The sequence below is a fragment of the Botryllus schlosseri genome, chromosome 13 (assembly GCF_051294905.1).
Source record: "Botryllus schlosseri isolate E-star chromosome 13, Bs_hap1, whole genome shotgun sequence".
NCBI classification, from domain to species: Eukaryota; Metazoa; Chordata; class Ascidiacea; order Stolidobranchia; family Styelidae; genus Botryllus; species Botryllus schlosseri.
The window spans coordinates 1407827-1427135 of NC_137248.1; the positions used below are offsets into that span (position 1 = coordinate 1407827).

At 39.0% G+C, this 19309-nt stretch overlaps 2 protein-coding genes across 6 annotated transcripts in view; one reads left to right on the top strand and one right to left on the bottom strand.

The window, feature by feature from the left end:
• The window catches only part of LOC145454808 (solute carrier family 15 member 2-like), a 383011-nt gene that overhangs the window by 23245 nt on the left and 340457 nt on the right, over window positions 1-19309 (bottom strand). The window lies entirely within an intron of this gene.
• Window positions 7806-17763, top strand: LOC145453745 (presenilin-1-like). Of its 5 annotated transcripts, none has more exons than XM_080331731.1 (11): window positions 7806-8018; window positions 8598-8725; window positions 9697-9790; window positions 10552-10725; window positions 11472-11650; window positions 12504-12650; window positions 13580-13695; window positions 14314-14394; window positions 15243-15370; window positions 15880-16047; window positions 17624-17763. In XM_080331731.1, the coding sequence occupies exons 1-11, from the start codon at window positions 7921-7923 to the stop codon at window positions 17682-17684; spliced, it is 1374 nt and encodes a 457-aa protein (XP_080187857.1). In that variant the 5' UTR covers window positions 7806-7920; the 3' UTR covers window positions 17685-17763. The 5 variants fall into 5 exon arrangements, with proteins under 5 accessions (XP_080187857.1, XP_080187859.1, XP_080187860.1 ...); XM_080331730.1 differs by having other exon boundaries at window positions 7808-8018; window positions 9694-9790; XM_080331732.1 differs by having other exon boundaries at window positions 7808-8018; window positions 9694-9790; window positions 14314-14364.

Genomic DNA, 19309 nt, shown 5'->3' on the forward strand with positions numbered 1-19309 from the left:
AGTTCTCGGAAAAGCACTTTCGCGCTCCGTGACGATGACCTCATCCGCGATAGGACAATACCTATTTTAAAATACGATTTGCGATTACCGTTTTTCATTTTGTCAATGTGCCACTATTTATTGACATTCCCTTTATGCATTGGAGGCCTGTCTGATCACAGTTACAGCTGTATCTAACATTGTAACATAGTGTTACAGGGAGTTGGCGTAGTGGTGATAACTGCCGCCAGTTACCCCGGCGATACTGGTTCGATTTCAGTTATAGTAGCGTAGTGGGCCTATGTTTACACTCGTCTACGCGATTTTTGCGCCGGGACTTCTTTGGGTCAATTAGATCTAATTTGGGGGCGCTGAATACGAATCGGGCGTTATTTTTGCTCTATCACGACACGTTTTTGAAATATTATATATGTTGAATATTTCTTCTTTTTAGGGGTACTCAAGTAGATTTTGGTTACTTGCAGTACTTACTGAAGTGGTAATGTTTTACATCTACTTCAACATCTACCGAAACTCTTGAAATAGCATCTGAATCACGGTAGCTGAATATATTTTTTCGAAGATTCTATCCATGGGTGTCAATATCGTCATTTTGCGTTAGTCGCGGCGATACATCTTGCGATTTCGTAAGTAGCCACCTCCGACTAACTGTTGAAAGTATGCGACCACCCTCCCCCCGACCAAATATACTTGGATAATTACTGACTTATAGTAAATTTCAGACCTTTCATTTCGTCTTCCACTTGAAGTAGTTTTGACATGCCTTAGAAATGACTACTTCTACTTGTAATTGAGTAGAAATGTAGGGTGTTACTTGTGCTGCTCAAGTAGCAACGCTGATCACTTCGACCAACTCTAGTTCATAGTAAAATATTACGGCATATCAGATATCACCAAAAATGTAAAAGGTTTTTGTATTTAGAACTGGCGTTTAATCATGCGAAAAACACTAACAAAAAGCTTCGGAATTAGCCAATGCTAATCTCTGGCTCTGTTCCAGCATAGAACACATGGTATTTGGTGTAGGCCACAGAATGTCCTATGTCGGGATATATCGACTGCCCTCGATTCCTATTACTGATGCATATATATTTCTATTATTAACACGTACTTCAGGTTTCGTGTTGAGCTATTAGTAAGCAGTCTTCATTCATCTGATTGTCTATAATAGACAATGCAAAAGAAGCCCTTTATATCATGACAATAAACCAAAAGAAAAACAGTTCAGAAACAGCTTCCATCGATTCCGATAAAATGTGATAGTATATCGAAACTGGAGAAAGAAAATAGGCATGACAAGTACAGGCGGAGATTAATGTTGATAAATTCTTTCAAGTTGTCATGATAAGAACTTTTTTCTTTGGATAAGCAGACATCTTGTTCCCTTTAATGTTTCAAAACAAGCTTAAAGGGTCACATATTTGGTTCATGTATCAGACTGAACAATTGTCTTCTACGTAATACACCAACAATACAATGTTTATTGTTTGCATACTTTTAAAAGGAAAGTGTGCTGTCACAAAATGCATTGACCGATTAAGTCTGCAGGACAGATGGATAAAGATAGATATGCCAAATACCTCGGGGTTTCACCGGACTCGGACATGTCCTGGAAGAGTCATAGTCAGTCCTGTGACACTAAATTATCACCGAAGTGTGGCCTGTTCTACAGCTTTAGACGCTTCATGCCAGCCTGGGTTCTTCTGACACTCTTTAAATCGAAGTTACAATATGGCATCCTCTGTTGGGGGGCTGCCAGTAAAACTGCACTCGAGCCACTGCAAAAAATACAACATAACGTGCTCCGTATCATAGCTAGGGCAGCAAAGGTGGCTGGTTGTGCATCCAACAAAGTCGCTGCTGAAGAGATTCGGTGTCCTAAACATAGCAGATATGCAGAACTAGAAATCGCCTAGTTTATGTATCATCATCATCATCATCATCATCATTGGTTTATTAGCAATTTTATCAGTTCAATACACCACAAAAATGCGATACAATGAATAGACAGGAAGATGTCGAAACGATTTGGATTTGTCTATGAAATCAGACACCCACCTTGGCCAAGGCGATGTAAAGAGGAGGCATGCACACTGAATCAAAGTAAAGAAGACAGTATAGAAAAAGAAAGCGACAAGAATAGGGCGGCATGTCATGGGAAGCCAGATCGATAGATCAGTCGTGGCCTGGTAATCTTGAGGATGGACTGTATTTATTTAATAGTAATTGCTTGTATTTCGACTTGAATGTGGACATTCTCATCGACTGCCGGATGGCCGGCGGGATACTGTTACACACATCAGGTCCGGCATATTTTATAGAGCGATGATCTTTTCGGTCGATCATATGATATTTGGACGACGTGGACGCGCGTGTGTTGTACATCGTCATCATTGGTTTATTAGCAATTTTTATCAGTTCAATACACCACAAAAATGCGATACAATGAAAAGACGGTGAGGTGTCGAAGCGACTTGGGAGTAGTCTATGGAATCAGACACCCACCTAGGCCTAGGCGATGTAAAGAGGAGGCATGCACACTGAATGAAAAATAAAAGAAGATAGCATAGAAAAAAGCAAGCGACAAAAATGGGGGTTGCATGTCGTGGAAGGCGAGATCGATAGGTCAGGTCGTGGTGCGGTAATCTTGAGGATCATCATCATTGGTTTATTAGCAATTTGATCAGTTCAATACATCACAAAAATGCGATACAATGAAAAGACAGGAAGATGTCGAAGCGACTTGGAGTAGTCTATGGAATCAGACACCCACCTTGGCCTAGGCGATGTAAAGAGGAGGCATGCACGCTGAAAGAAGACAGTATAGAAAAAATAACTGCAAGAAATCGGGCGGCATGTCATGATAAGCGAGATCGATAGGTTAGTCGTGGTCCGGTAATCTTAAGGATGGTGCATGAGGATGGACTAGTATTTATTTAGTAGTCAGTTAGCCTGTGAGATACTGTTCCACTCCTGAGTTCCCGGCATACTTGGTAGAGCGATGCGTGGTGAGACCATAGCAATTTACAGCACAGCTACGCTGTAAATTGCTCTGATGAGACTGAAGATAAGAGTGGTCGCTTCGGCATCGTACCATAGCCAATCGATGGCTCAATTCATAGATGCAATGGAAAATTGCTTCGAGAAGTTGACCCTACAACAAAAAACTTTTTACTTGTTGGGAGACTTCAACATAGACCTCCTTAAATCAGATAACAAATATTCTGTGGATCTGTCCAACCTAATATCATGTTTCTCGTGTCTTTCATTAATTAAAGATCCAACTAGAATTACTCATAACTCACAGACACTAATTGACCTCATATTCACCAACAATCAGGTCGAGCACCAATCCGGAATATTAAGAAGCGATATATCTGATCACTTACCAACTTTCTGTAAAATCATGAATGCTTCAGTAGGAGTGAAACACAAAATAGCATACACTCGTAACTATAGAAATCTCTCGGAGGACAACTTCTCGAATGAACTTTTTGATGCAATAAATGACCTTGAAGTCGAAAGTAGAACTCAAACTGATGATATAAACATTAACTTTTCATCTCTAATTGATACCATCAACTCCCTAATTGAAAAACATGCACCTCTCCGCAAAAAAACTCGCAGGGAGATGAGATACGCAAATAAACCATGGCTGACCTCTGCAATCCGAATCTCAATAGCGACTCGACGCAAACTTTACAAGAGTCATTTTCTTTCCGGTGTAGATAGCAAAGTGGAATTGTATAAAAATTACACAAATATATTAACCAAATTGAAGAAAAAGTCGAAGAGCAACTATTACAAGGATCAATTTTATAAGAACCAAGGTGATCAAACAAAAACATGGGGGCTCTTCAATAAACTTTTTAAATCAACTGAGCAAAAAAAATTTCCGACTAAAATCAGCATAGACAATACAACCGTAACATCTGAACTTGACATATGCAAGGCTTTCAACCAATACTTTGCAAATATTGGCAGAAACCTTGCTGACAAACATGTGCCTACCAATAACTACAAGAAATATCTCGATAAACCACAACAGAACTCTATCTTTGTCCAGCCAGTCGTTGAGAATGAAGTCATCGCGATAGATCACTCATTTAAGAATGATACAGCCACAGGCCCAGATGGTATTCCAGTCTTTATTCTGAAAGAGATCATATATACAATATTACCTATACTCACTAAACTGATCAATAAATGCTTCGAGCTTGGGATCTTCCCTGATATTTTGAAAGTAGCCAGAGTCACGCCTGTTCTGAAGAAAGGCAATCCTAAAGATCTCACCAATTATAGACCAATCTCTATTTTGCCTATTTTTTCTAAAATTATAGAAAAATTAATACTTAAAAGGCTAACTTGCTTCGTTGAGAAATTTAGCATAATATCCAGAAAACAATTTGGTTTCAGAGAGCGTCACTCAACCCATCATGCAGTTATAGACAGAGGTGGTCAAAGTAGTCAACAAAGCTACTCAAGTAGAAGTAGAAGTAGCGAAGAAAAAATCTACTCAAGTACGAGTAGAAGTACTTCTTCCATAAGCAACTCAAAACTACTTGAAGTAGAAGTAGAATTGACTGACTTTAAAAGTACTTAAGTAAGTAAGTAGTTGTGAAAACATTGCTAATTCGTTAACATGGATTGTAAAAAGGTGCAAATTGAGCTATGCGAAAGGTGACGAGCTTGATTCATATTGATGCATACCAACAGGTATCCAATTTTCGATATATTTTCCGGAAATTAAAGGCATTACTACACTTGCTTTTATACTTCAACATGTATGTTATCCAGACAAAAGAACTGATATTAATTGTAACTCAAAGTATATGATACTGGGAATTAAAAGTAAAATGTAAATACTACTTCTAAAAGTGGAACATGTATTTCATGCCTTTAATCAGGGTTGTAATGACTCGAGTCATGACTCGACTGGAGTCACGATTTTTTGGTGACTCAACTTGACTCGAGTCATTTTCTTAAAAATGAAAAATGACTCGACCCGACTCGAGTCAATTTGTGTATTGACTCGGCTTGTACTCGAGTCATTGCGCATGACTCGGAGTCCGAGTTTTGGACCAAGTCATATGCTTTGAGACTGGGTCTGCCAAGACAGGCATTTCATTGTAATTTCGAAGAATAGTAAAGTTATCACACTATAATTATTGTGTCTATCAGTACTAATACTTGAAAATGCTACCAGAAACTGTTATAAGTGAGGAAAATTAGCATATTATAAATGCGAATCATTCGATATCACCAAACAGAGTCATAAAAAGTGGGTTTAACAAGACTTTACCTGGAAACAGAGCAGTCAACACAATGACTTAGACTCGGACTCGAGTCAAAACACTATGACTTGGACTCGACACTCTACTCCGTGACTTGACTCGGTACTGAATTGAAAATGACTCGACTTGACTCGAGTAAAAACTATAAAAGTGAGATTGACTTGTGACTCTGAACCTTGTGACTTAGGTACAACCCTGCCTTTAGTCCAGAAAGTTTCAAAGGTGATGTGCTAAAACAGCTCTAAAACTTAAAAAAAAAGTCAGAGTCCACCTTTTCAGGTTAGGACACGCCATGGACATACTAGATTACGATATGACAAGTAAATGCTAGATTGCGAAACATCGGTTTCAAACGTCATGATGGGCCACATATACTGTGATGAATTATTTCATATGGGCGAAGGACGACAATGTGGTGTAAACGGAACCACGCCAACCCGCGACCTAAATTATATTCACCAATACTTTCGTGAAATCATACTAGTCACTCCGTATCCAGTGCGCGCGAAGCGTGACGAAAATTCATCGCTCTACTCAACTTTTATGTAAATTAAATGTTGATACTCCGTGAAAACATCCCCGAAATTTCTCAGGCTATCTTCCCGATTGGAAGATTGAGCTACTTCTACTTGACAAACTGAAAATAGCGAAAAGTAAGTAAGTAGATCACAAAATATTAGGAAGTAGAAGTAGAAGTAGCGAAAATCAGGTCTACTTGAGTAAGTACCAGAAGTAGAGGAAAACTACTTGAGTACTTCGAAAAAGCAGAAGTACTTCGTTACTGACCACCTCTGGTTATAGATAGTATTAATAACATCTCTAAAAACCTTTTCAGTAATCTATCCACCATCTGCATCTTTCTAGATCTAAAAAAAGCATTTGATACAGTGGATAGATCAATACTCTTGGAGAAATTATCTCACTATGGAGTTAGGGGTAACATGTATAAGCTACTACAGTCCTATTTATGTAATAGATGGCAATTTGTTAAAAATGGTGAAGTCTCAACAGATAAGCTCGAAATTGAAATGGGTGTACCTCAAGGATCAGTTCTGGGTCCTTTCCTATTTTTAATTTATATTAATGATATAGACAATGTATCGGACTTCACAATTCAACTGTTTGCAGATGATACATCTCTCATGCTCTCATCTTGTAATACAGCTGACCTTGAGTATTCATGTAATTCAAATCTAATAAAAATATATGACTGGATGTGTAGCAATAGACTAACAATAAATACTTCAAAAACACACTGTATGTTCTTTGGTAAAGGTACTCCAAACGACATAGTACTGAAGCTCAATAATGAAAGACTTACTTTCCAGACGTCTCTATCCTATCTTGGCATAATTATAGATAATAAGCTGTCCTGGGGTGATCACATTAATTCAATTTGCATTAAACTATCGAAAGCCATAGGAATCTTAAGAAAAGTTCGTTTCCTATTACCACTATCCACACGACTAACAATATATCACACACTCTTCCACTCGCACTTGACTTATGGGGTCGTATTGTGGGGTTCAGCTAAAGCCAAATACTTGAATCGGATTAAAAGCCTGCAGAATAAAGCAATTAAATTGACTTGTCTCGCCAATCGCAGAGATAGTGTAAATCCTTTATATAGTCGCTTGAACATCTTAAAAGTTGAAGATATCCACTTTTATGAAATAGGTAAGCTCATGCATGGCTACTACAATGAGAGCCTACCAGAAATCTTCCTAGACTATTTCACTCATCTCACCAGTCACCATTCACACAATACCCGAGGCTCTTCTATGAATCTATTCTTACCCAGAGAACATCCTAAGACTATCAGTTTCCAAGGTCCTCGTATATGGAACTCCATTCCACCCCATATTAAAGATAAACCACTCCATATCTTTAAACAAATGTTTCACGAATCACTTGTAGGAAAATATGAACATTCTTAATAAATGTGTCAATCAGCATCTCTTTGCCTAGTTTGTGTCCCTGTAGCCAGTGCAATTGTTTTATCTCGTCTATTCAGGTTACCTACTGTGATCCCACTTAGTTTTTCATCTGTTTCTGATACATTGTGTATATGTTATATTTTTTGCTTGCAAATGTGTTATATTATGTGATAAGTTTCATACTACAACCATCCTTTCAGGCTGTAGCTGACTTGATGATCTCCCGATCCCTTCGCTACAGCCTGGTTCTGAATTATATATACTTTGCTTTGTATTTATCTATATGTGTATTATCAATGTTCATGGACCGAATAAATTCTCTCTCTCTTATATCTTATAAAGGCTATGATCGTGCTATCAGTTCATCTGTGCCTTATCGCATAGTGCATTGTGTGTGTCTTGTTTAGATAAAATATAATCTGACGATTATCTTATCTTACATCACATTTTGTCTCGTGTATCCCGTTGTACATTGTGTGTGTGTGTTTTCGAGCGGATGATACCATATAATATGACGATGATTACGATAAAATATTCATGGTATTAAACAATTTAGTTTTAATACCCGACTCCGGCACATCATTATGCGCTCAGCCGCCCAAAGATTACCTTCTATTCATCCCATCACAACATTACTCATCCATGAATGAGTGTATTGATTAGAGTTGAATAGGAAGTATAAGCACTCGATGCGTGTTCGTAGTGGCAGTGGAAGTTCGTCCTCATCGGAGAATGCGCCCCTTATAGCAGACAGTGGGGATACATCAAGTACTTCTTTGGTCCATCCGTAAGTATATACCAGTATCTTTAATATTATCGATCCTCATGGATTTGGTAATTGGTTTTGTTTGTATATAATCTTCGTATTACTTGGTTCCTGTTGGCCTACGGTAATATCTTCGTTACTTGCGTTGATGAATAATTGACAGCTCGTAAATATGCGCAAGTTTGCCATTCGGATTCGTTTTGAGGCTGGAACTACAATAGTCTTTTATGAACTTATATATACTTGGACTACAACTAGAATTGTTCACTTTTCCAAACACGAAACTAGAACTTTGGGTCAAACGACTTTAAAACGCAACTATCGTAACTAGTAACTGCATGACCAGACCGGAAACAATCGTCCGCGATTAGAACTACGAACTAGAACTACTCACTTTTTGATTCTGCAACTATAACTACTCAAAAAAGCAGTAGTTACTTGACCGATATCAAACTAGATTAGTAGTTTGTTGAAGTGCAACTGAAATACTGGTTGTCATTGCTGTCAACCTGTTTTACCTTGCACTTGTCCTGTTGTCCACATTGTCTTTTCGCCTGTGGTATTGTCTTGACAAAATATTTGTTCAACATTCACGATAAGGCAAGAGGCATCAAACAGAAACATGGGTGAGAGAGTGGAGGGATTTGAGAACGAGGCAGAAAGCAACCTGCGATCAAGGCAGCGGGAGCAAGATGAATCAAGGAGACAGAGAGCACAGTCTGAAGAAGGTACGTTTGCTTCATATTGATGGATTCATTGGTTTCATTTGAAATTACATCTGATACTTAGCAAGGCACTGAGTGTATCTTTTGTCTTCACACAATTGTCAATACAGTGCCAGTAGGGTTGTTTAAAAATGACTTTTTTTATGGATTTCAGGGATTCACTGATTAAATTGTTAGGTTGCCCAAAAACACTGCACACTAAATTTGGTGCGATTCCAACTGGGAGATGTAAACGCACCAAGTAGTTTGAATAATTTGAATGTATTATAAAAACAGGCTATTTTTAGAACAATTTTCAAATTTTACTGTCAACCCCATGAAGTTGTTCAAGTTTTCTTAAAAGAACGATGCTTTACAATTTTTGCTGGCTTTCAACCGGTAGAAGCGAAGTTATTGAAGTCGAAAATCTTGGTTACGCGGAAATAGCCTGGACGGTGGGTAATCCGAGAATTACTAATGAAAAACTCAGCTTATACGGTTTTGAATTGTGTCAAATTTGTTTTATATCGTTTGTGTAGACAGCAATTACACAGGGTTGACAAAAATGTTCGAAATCTCCTATGCGTTCACATCGACAAGTTGGAATTGAGACAAATTTGGTGTGCTTCTATTGGTTAAAATTGCGTCAAATTTGTTTTGCATTGTCCGTGTAGACAGCTCGACAGTTTCATGTGGCTCGCAGTAAAATTTGGAAATTTTTTAAAAATTTTTCTGTAATAAATAGAAAATTTCAATTACCTGTGTGTTCACACCTACCTGTTGAAATCCAGGCCAAATCTGGTGTGCAGCAAGACCTGTAGGTAAGTTTATTTCCATGCTGATATATTCGCAAACCAAATATACCGTGATCCAGAATCGAACCATTAGTTGTTACTTCACAATACTTAAGACATTGCTTTGCTTATGTTATGAACATGCTGAAATATTTACTTGGGGAGTCAGGAAATGATGTCATTCCGTGTATGTTCTAGAAGAGGAAGAAGTTACTATGAGATACGGAGCAAGCACGGTCATTTCACTGTTCATCCCTGTTACTCTCTGCATGATGGTGGTCGTTGCAACTGTTTCGTGAGTACTTTTTGCCATTGCTTATGTAGCTGGTAATTTCAAGTTATTATTATACACAGTAGCATAGCCCTTAGTGTGAGTGGATTTTAAGGTCATAAAATTACGATTACACATTTGCCATGTACAGTAGGGCTCTTCAAAAATGACTTTTTTTCTGAAATCGTACTGGCTACTGGATAAAATTGTTAGGTTGCCTAATTTAAGCCTACACACCAGATTTGGTTCAATTCCAGCCAGTAGCTGCATTGCTACAGGAGAAGAAAGTTTCTATTTAATGTATAAAAATAAATAACAAATTTGAAAATTTTCTGTTCACCCCTTGATAGTGTTATGTTGTCTATAGAAACGATGCTCACCAAATTTGGTTCAAGTCCATCCAGAGGAAGCGGAGTTATTGCCGTCGAAAATGTGGATTTGAATAAAATAGTAGCCTATTTACGGTGGGCGCCACTATATTGAATAATTAAAGAATTGGTCACCGTAAATACTATTTTATTCATAATCCAAATTTTTCGACGGCAATAACTCCGCTTCCACGGGTTGGAATCAACCAAATTTGGTGTGTAGACTTGAATTAGGTAACCTAACAATTTTATCAAGTAGCAAGTACGATTGGAGAAAAAAAGTCATAACCTAATGCTCATTGTTGGTAGGCCTACAACCTGCACATGATTGTATAGTACTAATGTGTCTTTTTGGCAAATTGTCGCGTTGAATATCTACATGTTAAGTTCAGTATACAACAACTATGTCATTTTCAGCTCTGTATCGTATTACACGGATCAGAGTAGTGGGCAGTATCTGGTGTATACTCCGTTTCACACGGATAACGCTAGCACAGGAACTGTGGTGCTGGAGACATTGGGAAACGCGCTTATCATGATCGGAGTGATTGTGGTGATGACTGTCTTCCTGGTGTTGCTGTACAAATACAGGTATAAATACGGGCGGACCGCGGTGTTGATGATAGATTTTTCCGATTCATATGCAACTAACTTTGCCTGTGAAAACTTAATATATATATAGAAATATAGTGATGCCTTTAGGAAACTATATAAAGAAAAACCTGAGCAATATATTCATTATGAAAATTGTCTCGGTGTACAATTGAATAATAACTCATATTGAAATAAACACGAATATTTTTGACACTCGTCAGGGGTAATTGTCAGCAACTAGTAGAGAATTGGAAAGAACATTGTGTATCAACAATCGTATCTCCAAATATGACGTCATTTGAAATAATCAGTGCGAAGAGATGGCTTAAGCTCAGCGTACTATTTTTAGATGGTACACAAACTCCTTCTGTTGGAACAAACTAGGTTTGCGTATTTTGATAAAAGTCGAATCCAAGTCACACAAATGAAAGTGTGAACGGCCTCTCCTGCCGACGCGAAGTTAGTGGTCTCGACTAGATAATTTTTCTCACAGAATTATATGACAAATGTTTGCCAATATTAGAATTCATGGCCTTTGCCTGTTCTTTGCCTGCTTCAGGGGATGAGTCAAGGGCGGGTTTTTCTCCAAGGGTGATGCATGTGTTTTAATAAGTCTAGGGACATGCTGTTTTATGCGGTCCTACGGTCCCACAACTCCCACATATCCGCGATCACAGCGGCACTTCATCTTAGACTACATAACTTCAAATTGAAGTGCTGGAAGAACATCTTTCCTGTTACAGATGTTACAAAGTCATTCACGGGTGGCTTGTACTCTCTTCCTTGTTGCTGTTGTTTCTATTTGCGTATCTGTACCTGGGTGAGGTGTTCCGTGCCTATAACGTCGCCATGGACTACATCACCATTGCGATTGTATTGTGGAATTTCGGAGTCGTGGGTTTGATGTGCATTCATTGGAAAGGTAAGGAACAGGGCCGTTACGATTTGTCATTCAGATAGTGGGATATTCACTATTACTTTATGGTTGGGAAATGGCAGCCAGTCCATGATGATTTAGTTATAATAATCATTAGGACGATTTTTTTCACCTAAAAAACGTAAGACTTGACCTAAAAAATCAAAATTTTGACACTTTTTGAATTTAAAAATCTCAATTTTGAACAAATTTGACCTAACGTATGCAAATTAGGTGTTTTCCCACATATTGTTAGAATTGTACTACTCATCTTCATTTCTGGTTGGAACTGTATGTCCTTACGAAGTAGTTTGGCCCGAATAGTTACATTACCGGTTCGCATTATGGTAGAAATATTTGAAAAAATTTGTAGTACAACGGAGGATACTTTTCTACATTCTCAAGTAGAAAGTGTCTGTCCTTAGTAAGTGGCTTGCCAAGAATGGAGAAATAACGTTCAAAAGCAGCAGTTGTTGGCTGACTGCTGACAAACCGTGTTGCTGCATTCTGGCAATGGTGTCTACATCACAATTTTTCATCATCCGCTTCTTGATATAAGAACCAATGCCATGCCCAGTGCCCGCGCAACGCAGTCTTGCTTAACTTCGGATATTGCTGTACGTTGAGCATAACGCCATGTCAACCTATTTGTTTCATTTGAATGTGTATGATTCACAATGAGCAGATAATGAGCCGTCGACAACGGTAGGCCTATATAGTAGGCTACAAGCTGTAAAATGTCAATTTTGACATTTTTTGACCTAACGCTACAATTTTGGCTTTTTTTGACATGTCAATAAAGAAATCGCCCTAATAATCACAAATGGTGTTTGATTCTTGTGTCACAACTGTATTCCAGGTCCTCTACTCTTGCAGCAGGCCTATCTCATCGTGGTATCGGCGTTGATGGCGTTGGTGTTCATTAAGTACCTTCCAGAGTGGACAGCTTGGATGGTGTTGGCCGTGGTTGCAGTTTATGACATTATAGCGGTTTTGTGTCCTAAAGGTGACTTTTCAATTTATTTGAATAGTATATCCATAAATTGAAATAAACCCGAATATTTCCAGTTAACACTCGTCAGAGGCAATCGTCATCATTTTGTTTTCAATTTTTTGCGGCTATTTGATAAAAATATTACGCAGGCTAAAAAAACGTTGCACACCAAATATGGCTCAATTCCAACTAGTAGATGTGAAGCTGAACGAGTTTGAAAAATTTTGAATTTAGTATAAAAATATTAAAATTAGCGGTACTTCTTCAAATTTTACTGTCAACCCCATGAAATTGTCGAGTTGTCTGAAATAGCGATGCATGGCAATTATTTCTCAATTCCAACCAGTAGAAGCGGAGTTATTGTGGTCGAAAATTTTGGATTCGCAAAAATAGCAATGGGCCAGAAGGAACATCTCTCACGCTGAGAATCTTCCATTAGTGTTGTAGCTGATTTTGTGTGTGCTGTACCGTAACCGTTCGCGACTATGTGTACTTGTCATTATTGCGTCACAACGACGAATATTCTTTCTATATTTCGAACTTGGTTAACCTCATTTACTGGTGCTCACTGCTGAAGAGAGCCAGTCGAAAAGCTTCCAGTGGAATAAATATGACAATATGAACGTATTGTTTGCTGCAATAATCCCAGAATTATTAATTAAAAACTAATAACTTAGCTTCTATTGGTTGGACTTCCGTCAAATTTGTTTTATATCGTTTTTGTACACAATTCTGGGATTACCCACTGTCCAGGCTATTTTTGCGCGTCCCGAATTTTCAACTGAATAACTCTGCTTCAATCAGTTGGGACCGAGACAAATTGGGTGTACCGCTTTTTTTACGCAACATAAAAATCTCATCAATGAATCCCAGCAATCCAGAGAAAAGCTATTTTTAAACATCTCTAATGACCATACTCACTCTATTGCTAATTCTTACAGGCCCGCTTCGTGTCTTGGTGGAGCTGGCCCAAGAACGGGAAGAGACCATATTTCCAGCGCTAATCTATTCCTCCGCGATGATGTGGTCCATCACCATGGCGCAAGAAGATCAACAGGTTGGTAATATTTACTTTAGCTGGAACTTCCTGTCGTAATAGTTTAACAACTTAGACTAGAATTAGCATTTTAGTTACCCGTAATTAGAATTACTGCATATGTGAAAACTTGGAAATTGAATTATATTCGAAATGAGAAAATATCAAGTTCACCTCATGTTAAATCAAATCAAAGCCGATTCCCATTAGCATAAGGATGGCAAATATACCAAGCTTGGCTTGTTTCGCACTATGCAAGAATCCTGGAATATTGCTTATTCATAGAAAAAGAAAATGTAACGTAAAATTTTGAATTGGTTTTGTAATTTGAGACACGTTCTTCTGCATTGTGTCGCGATACAGAGGTCATTATCTACGCTGGACTTAGCGTGTGCCACAACGCTGTAAGTCTTGGACCGGACTGTTCAGAAGTTGCCTGCCACTGAATGCGAGTTCCTCAGGCGAACAGACGGCTTTAAGCTCAATATAATACATTTTAGATTATACATGAACTCATTTTATGACGAGTGTCAGTCGAAAATTGATTTTGAATGTATTATTCGATGGTATCTTTCTAAATCGGAGGTTAACGCGCATCAATCACGCACGATTCTACCAATTCGTCATTCCTTTTTGCAGAGAGGCGGGCGTTCGGCGTCGCAGGGATCTGACGACGGAGGATTCGAAGAAGTAAGATGGTCTGTAAGGAGAGCGGAAGAGGTTGTTACCTTGATTATCGGCACAATCTTCACGCTGGGTTCATCTATCACTGCACGCCGTGCTAGCCTACGCATTTTGCAATAATGAATCATCTCCAACCCTAATATGTATCTTAACCCTAACCGAAATTTAACTGGAATGCCTAATTGTTGCATGCTATTTTGTTGCGTGAAAGTAAAGTTTTGATACCTCTGTTTCACCGTGGTGTTGCTTTGGCCACTTTTGTGAAAAACAAATACCTGTACCCGAACTCTCCAAATTATCCATATTTAAGGTTGCGATACTTCTCCTTTAGGAGGATTCGTCCTTTTTTTTCAAGAAATGTTCACCCCTTGCCCAAAGGTCCTTGTTTTTAGAAATTTGTCCTCCCCTTTCTAACTTACAATACCGATAAAGATGCGAAATGTGGGCAATTACCTTCTTGTTTTTGTTTTTTTAGTCAACCCAATGACATTACCTGTATAAATTTAGAAATCAGCCGTTTTCTCGTCCGCCATAGTGACTTTTGCAGCATGTGGAAATTGTACTCCTTTCTGTATCTCGAAATATGGTAATCCTATTGTTTGCACTCGGAAACAGCGGAAGTGGTACATTACCAAACAGGCAGCCACTGCTGCCTAGAAGTATCCAGGCGCGGCCTTTCTATTTAATTTCTTGTCCAAGCTGTCAAGTTGTTCGAATAAATGATGTGAAGTTTTGGAAATGTGCCTTTGAGCCAGATGCCATTATTATTTTTTATTATTGGCTGATTATATCGCGATTATCGGTGAAGATGCTAATTAACGGCTCAAAAATCCGATATCGGTGAGGCCTCAAGTCACGACTCGGCCTTCCGTTCATCTTTCAAGGTTGAAGTTACTACTTCGAGCCGGGCCCGCGAAGAGGCAAGGGCAAGGCAAGGGCCACCCCCTCCTCAACCTCCGGATCCGGAGGACAAGTCTGTGAAACTTGGACTCGGGGACTTCATATTTTACAGGTTCGAAGATCTCGAAATTGATCGAATACTCAGCCTTACCAAATGTATTTGGTCCTGCATTATCTCGAACATCGCACGAATTTTATATCTGCAAATGGGTGCAAAATTAAGTTGTTGAAATTGCCAGCTTTATATGACTTGTTTCAAATCCTCTGTATCAGGACCAATAATTGAAAAACAGGCCCAGAACCTGTTTGAAAATGACTATTTCATGAATATGATGCTGTTGATATCACCCAGACGTGAATTGAACCTGACTCGAACTCAATAATGATTAGTAAACACTATTGACTCGGATTCGAGTCTCAAGACTATAACTCGTCTCAGAACCTTGTGACTTGGTTACAACCCTGTTTAGTGTTTGTTTCTCTCCTGAATGACAACCGTCCATTATATATTTTGTCAGACTGACTGGAAAGTTGACATGAACCAGAGCTTCAAAATTACTGCCCTAAATCAAACATGTCATATATTGTCTAAATGTCAACTATTGTTGCATTTCAATTCAGCGTCCTTGTTGGAAAAGCGTCCGCTTCCGGAGATTGGAACACGACTTTGGCGTGCTTTGTTGCCATCCTCATCGGGCTGTGTTTCACCCTGATTTTGCTGGCGATCTTTCGACGCGCTTTGCCCGCGCTCCCTATCTCCATTGCCTTTGGGCTGGTGTTTTACTTCAGGTGATTATTTTGAGCCAAAATGATCTGTGGAGACAATTTTCCTAGCAATATATTAAAGCAAAACTTTATATCGCTCGCAGGCCGCTCCAGTCAAATGATTCCAAAATATCACCTGAAAATCTATCCATGCCCTTGTTTTTCATTTTGAATAATTAATCATCAAGACTATAAAACAGTAATATATTACATTATAATACGGAAAATAGTGGTTCTATTCCAGCTCCACCTTTTTTAGCAAACAATGGAATTGGAAATACCGTGATTTTCCATGCACAATGCGCAAAATTTCTTGATTTTTTGTCCAATAATCGGGGGTTGCTTATCATGCATGGATACAACTAGCCTTGAAATCACACCTTTCATGATTTTTGTTTTAATCGCGCATCACATTCAGCCATCATGCCCAAATTCGTATTATCAGTGTTACGCGCTGCCAATTAGCGAGAAGCGTGTTTGCCAATCAGCGTCTGCGCTGCACGACAGCAAGCGATATCCTGCTGAGTTGGTTTGCCGTTTGCACGCGAGCGAAATTAGGTCATTGATTGCTGCACGCGCAGCAATCCTCGCTAATTCGCCGCGTCAACGACAGGCCTGAACAATCGCATGTACAACAGGCCATGTGCGCAAGATGTAATCGCCGGCCTAAACACTACAGTCGCATCTCCAACAGGCCTGGAGCGCACGACATAATCGTTGGCCTAAGCAATCGCATCTGTAATAGGCCTCGTGCGCAAGATGTCGCCTACACTATCGCGACGCGCGCCTCGCAGGCTTTGGCTGCTATCTACTATCGTTTAGAGACAATGCCGTTAAGTGTATAATGATTAGCGGTCGTTATGTCACGATTGCTCGTTGGTTTCGCTTTGGCGCTGTCGCTTCAATTTTTCCGTAAAACTCTCGGCTCACTATGCACTTTTTTGCCTTCTCGGAATTGGGTGTCAATGCCAGCCACTTGCGCCTAATGGTGACTATAGAAACCTCAACAGCGCTGTCTGGTAGTTATAATGTCGCCTTTGAACACGATCGACATTCGCTGTCTTGAAGGGTTATGTCACGGACATATTTCTTACTGTAAATCTCAAGATTTGTTACAAACATGCTGGATAATACTCGTATTTTTCAATATACTGGGAATTGTTTCGCGGGCCGCATGGAATCATCTGTCGGGCCATATGTTTGACACCCCTGTATTAAAGCGGACTGGAGGTTAAATATCCAATATATCTGAGCTTAATCTCCCATAATTGTGAAGCTCCTTCACAGTGCTGTATGAGCAGCAGACTAGTGATTTGATATGACGTAAACTTTTTAATGCGGGATTTAATTCGATTGCCAAGTTTTTCCGAATTCAGTAATATTAATCTAACCCAATAATAATGATTTAATAATTCTAATACAATATGGGAAAGCTGAAACTTTTCCTGTTTTCCAATTGTGATGAGCATTGCAAATTTTCGGCCTGATCATTTCATTTTGTCTTTCCAAGTTAATTATTGATGGTTTTGGTTCAAAATCTGAGAAATCTCGTAATTTATCGTTTTGTCCTTAACTTGAAGTTTTAACTTATCTTTTTCAGCACCGATTACGTGATGCGTCCTTTCATGGATCTTCTCAACTCGCGTCAGGTCTATCTATGACGTAGCTTGACTGCTTAATTTGCAGTCTCATCATTTTCGCTTATTTTCATGCTTATATCAATAAATCATGTTCTTTTGATTACTATTTCTGAATTTAGGCATTCTCGAGGTTTTTGAACAGCAGACACTGCCCATGGGTGTACTGTACCTGTTCGAGTACCGTAATGACTTCGATTTCAGAGTAGTGCGATCCTGAGGCAGATTGCGAGAACCTTCGCGCACACGCGCTGCAATACTAATCAGGGGTTGATATCGGGCGACATTGACACGCAATTCACTAGTACACCCTAATTAGATACGAGAAACGTGTAGACTCATTTTGGTCAGCAGGCGCAGAGGTTTGGAATAACTAGGGCAGAGCTAAGGTGTTTAGTTTTTGGAAATATACGGTCAGTCGGTCGCGTGGAGTTCTGCATCCGAGAAAGTGTCGCACTCCGCCGAATAGTGAGCAGCACCTCTGGGTGATCAAAGCATGTACGATGTACGTCCACATTCAAGTCAAAATACAAGTAATTTCTACTAAGTAAAGACTAGTCCGCCCTCAAGATTACCGGACCACGACTTGACCTATCGATCTCGCCTTCGGCAATATGCCACCCCATTTTTGTCGCAAGCTTTTTTTTATACTATCTTCTTTTCATTCAGTTTGCATGTGCATTCAGCATTGTGCATGTGCAATTGTGCATTAGGGCTGTTCAAAAATAACTTTTTTTCCTGAATCTTGCTGGTTACTTGATTAAATCGTTAGGTTGCCTTAAAAAACGACGCATACCAAATTTGAATTCATTCCGACAAATATTCGCGGGTTACGTAGAGTTTTAAAATTTTGGATTTGCCCAAAAACGCAAAAAAAAATTTTCTCAAATTTTTTTGCCAACCCCATGAAATTGTTGGGCTGTCTTCAAAAACTATGCAAAACAAATTTGACTCAATTCCAAGCCGTAGAAGCGGAGTTATTCCAGTTTTTCGGTGATAATTCTTGGATTATCCACCAATCAAGGATTATCCCAGAATTATCGAATAAAAACTGAAATAACTCCGCTTCGACGGCTTGGAATTGAGTCAAATTTGTTTTGCATAGTTTTTGAAGACAGCCCAACAATTTCATGGGGTTGGCAAAAAAATTTGAGAAAATTTTTTTTTTGCGTTTTTGGGCAAATCCAAAATTTTCAAACTCTACGTAACCCGCGAATATTTGTCGGAATGAATTCAAATTTGGTATGCGTCGTTTTTTAGGGCAACCTAACGATTTAATCAAGTAACCAGCAAGATTCAGGAAAAAAAGTTATTTTTGAACAGCCCTATTGTGCATGCATCCTCTTTGGACTTTCTAGATAGTTGACAAAATCAGTAATGATCTTCCAAAACTGCTACGACCATTGAATATCTGTATTTGTTGAAAGATTTGCGTAAAACAGGCTCGGAGTGCGCCGCAATCACACTTTATTTTCACTTAAAAGTAGGCTGACCCTTGCCATGTGTCTTCCTTTAGGATGATTTGTCCTCCTTTTCAGGTTTTTAAAATGTCTTCCAAGGCTGCCTAAATGTTCTCCCTTTTGGCAATACGTCCTCCTTTACAGCTTTTACAGCTAAGATTATGGATTCGAGGGAAAATGGGCAAAAAC

Coding starts and splice junctions, on each gene's coding strand:
- LOC145453745 (XM_080331730.1), top strand. CDS start 7,921: ATGCGTGTTCGTAGTGGCAGTGGAAGTTCGTCCTCATCGGAGAATGCG. Junction 12,651..13,579: donor AGCGGTTTTGTGTCCTAAAG/GTGACTTTTCAA, acceptor TAATTCTTACAG/GCCCGCTTCGTGTCTTGGTG. Junction 13,696..14,313: donor TGGCGCAAGAAGATCAACAG/GTTGGTAATATT, acceptor TCCTTTTTGCAG/AGAGGCGGGCGTTCGGCGTC.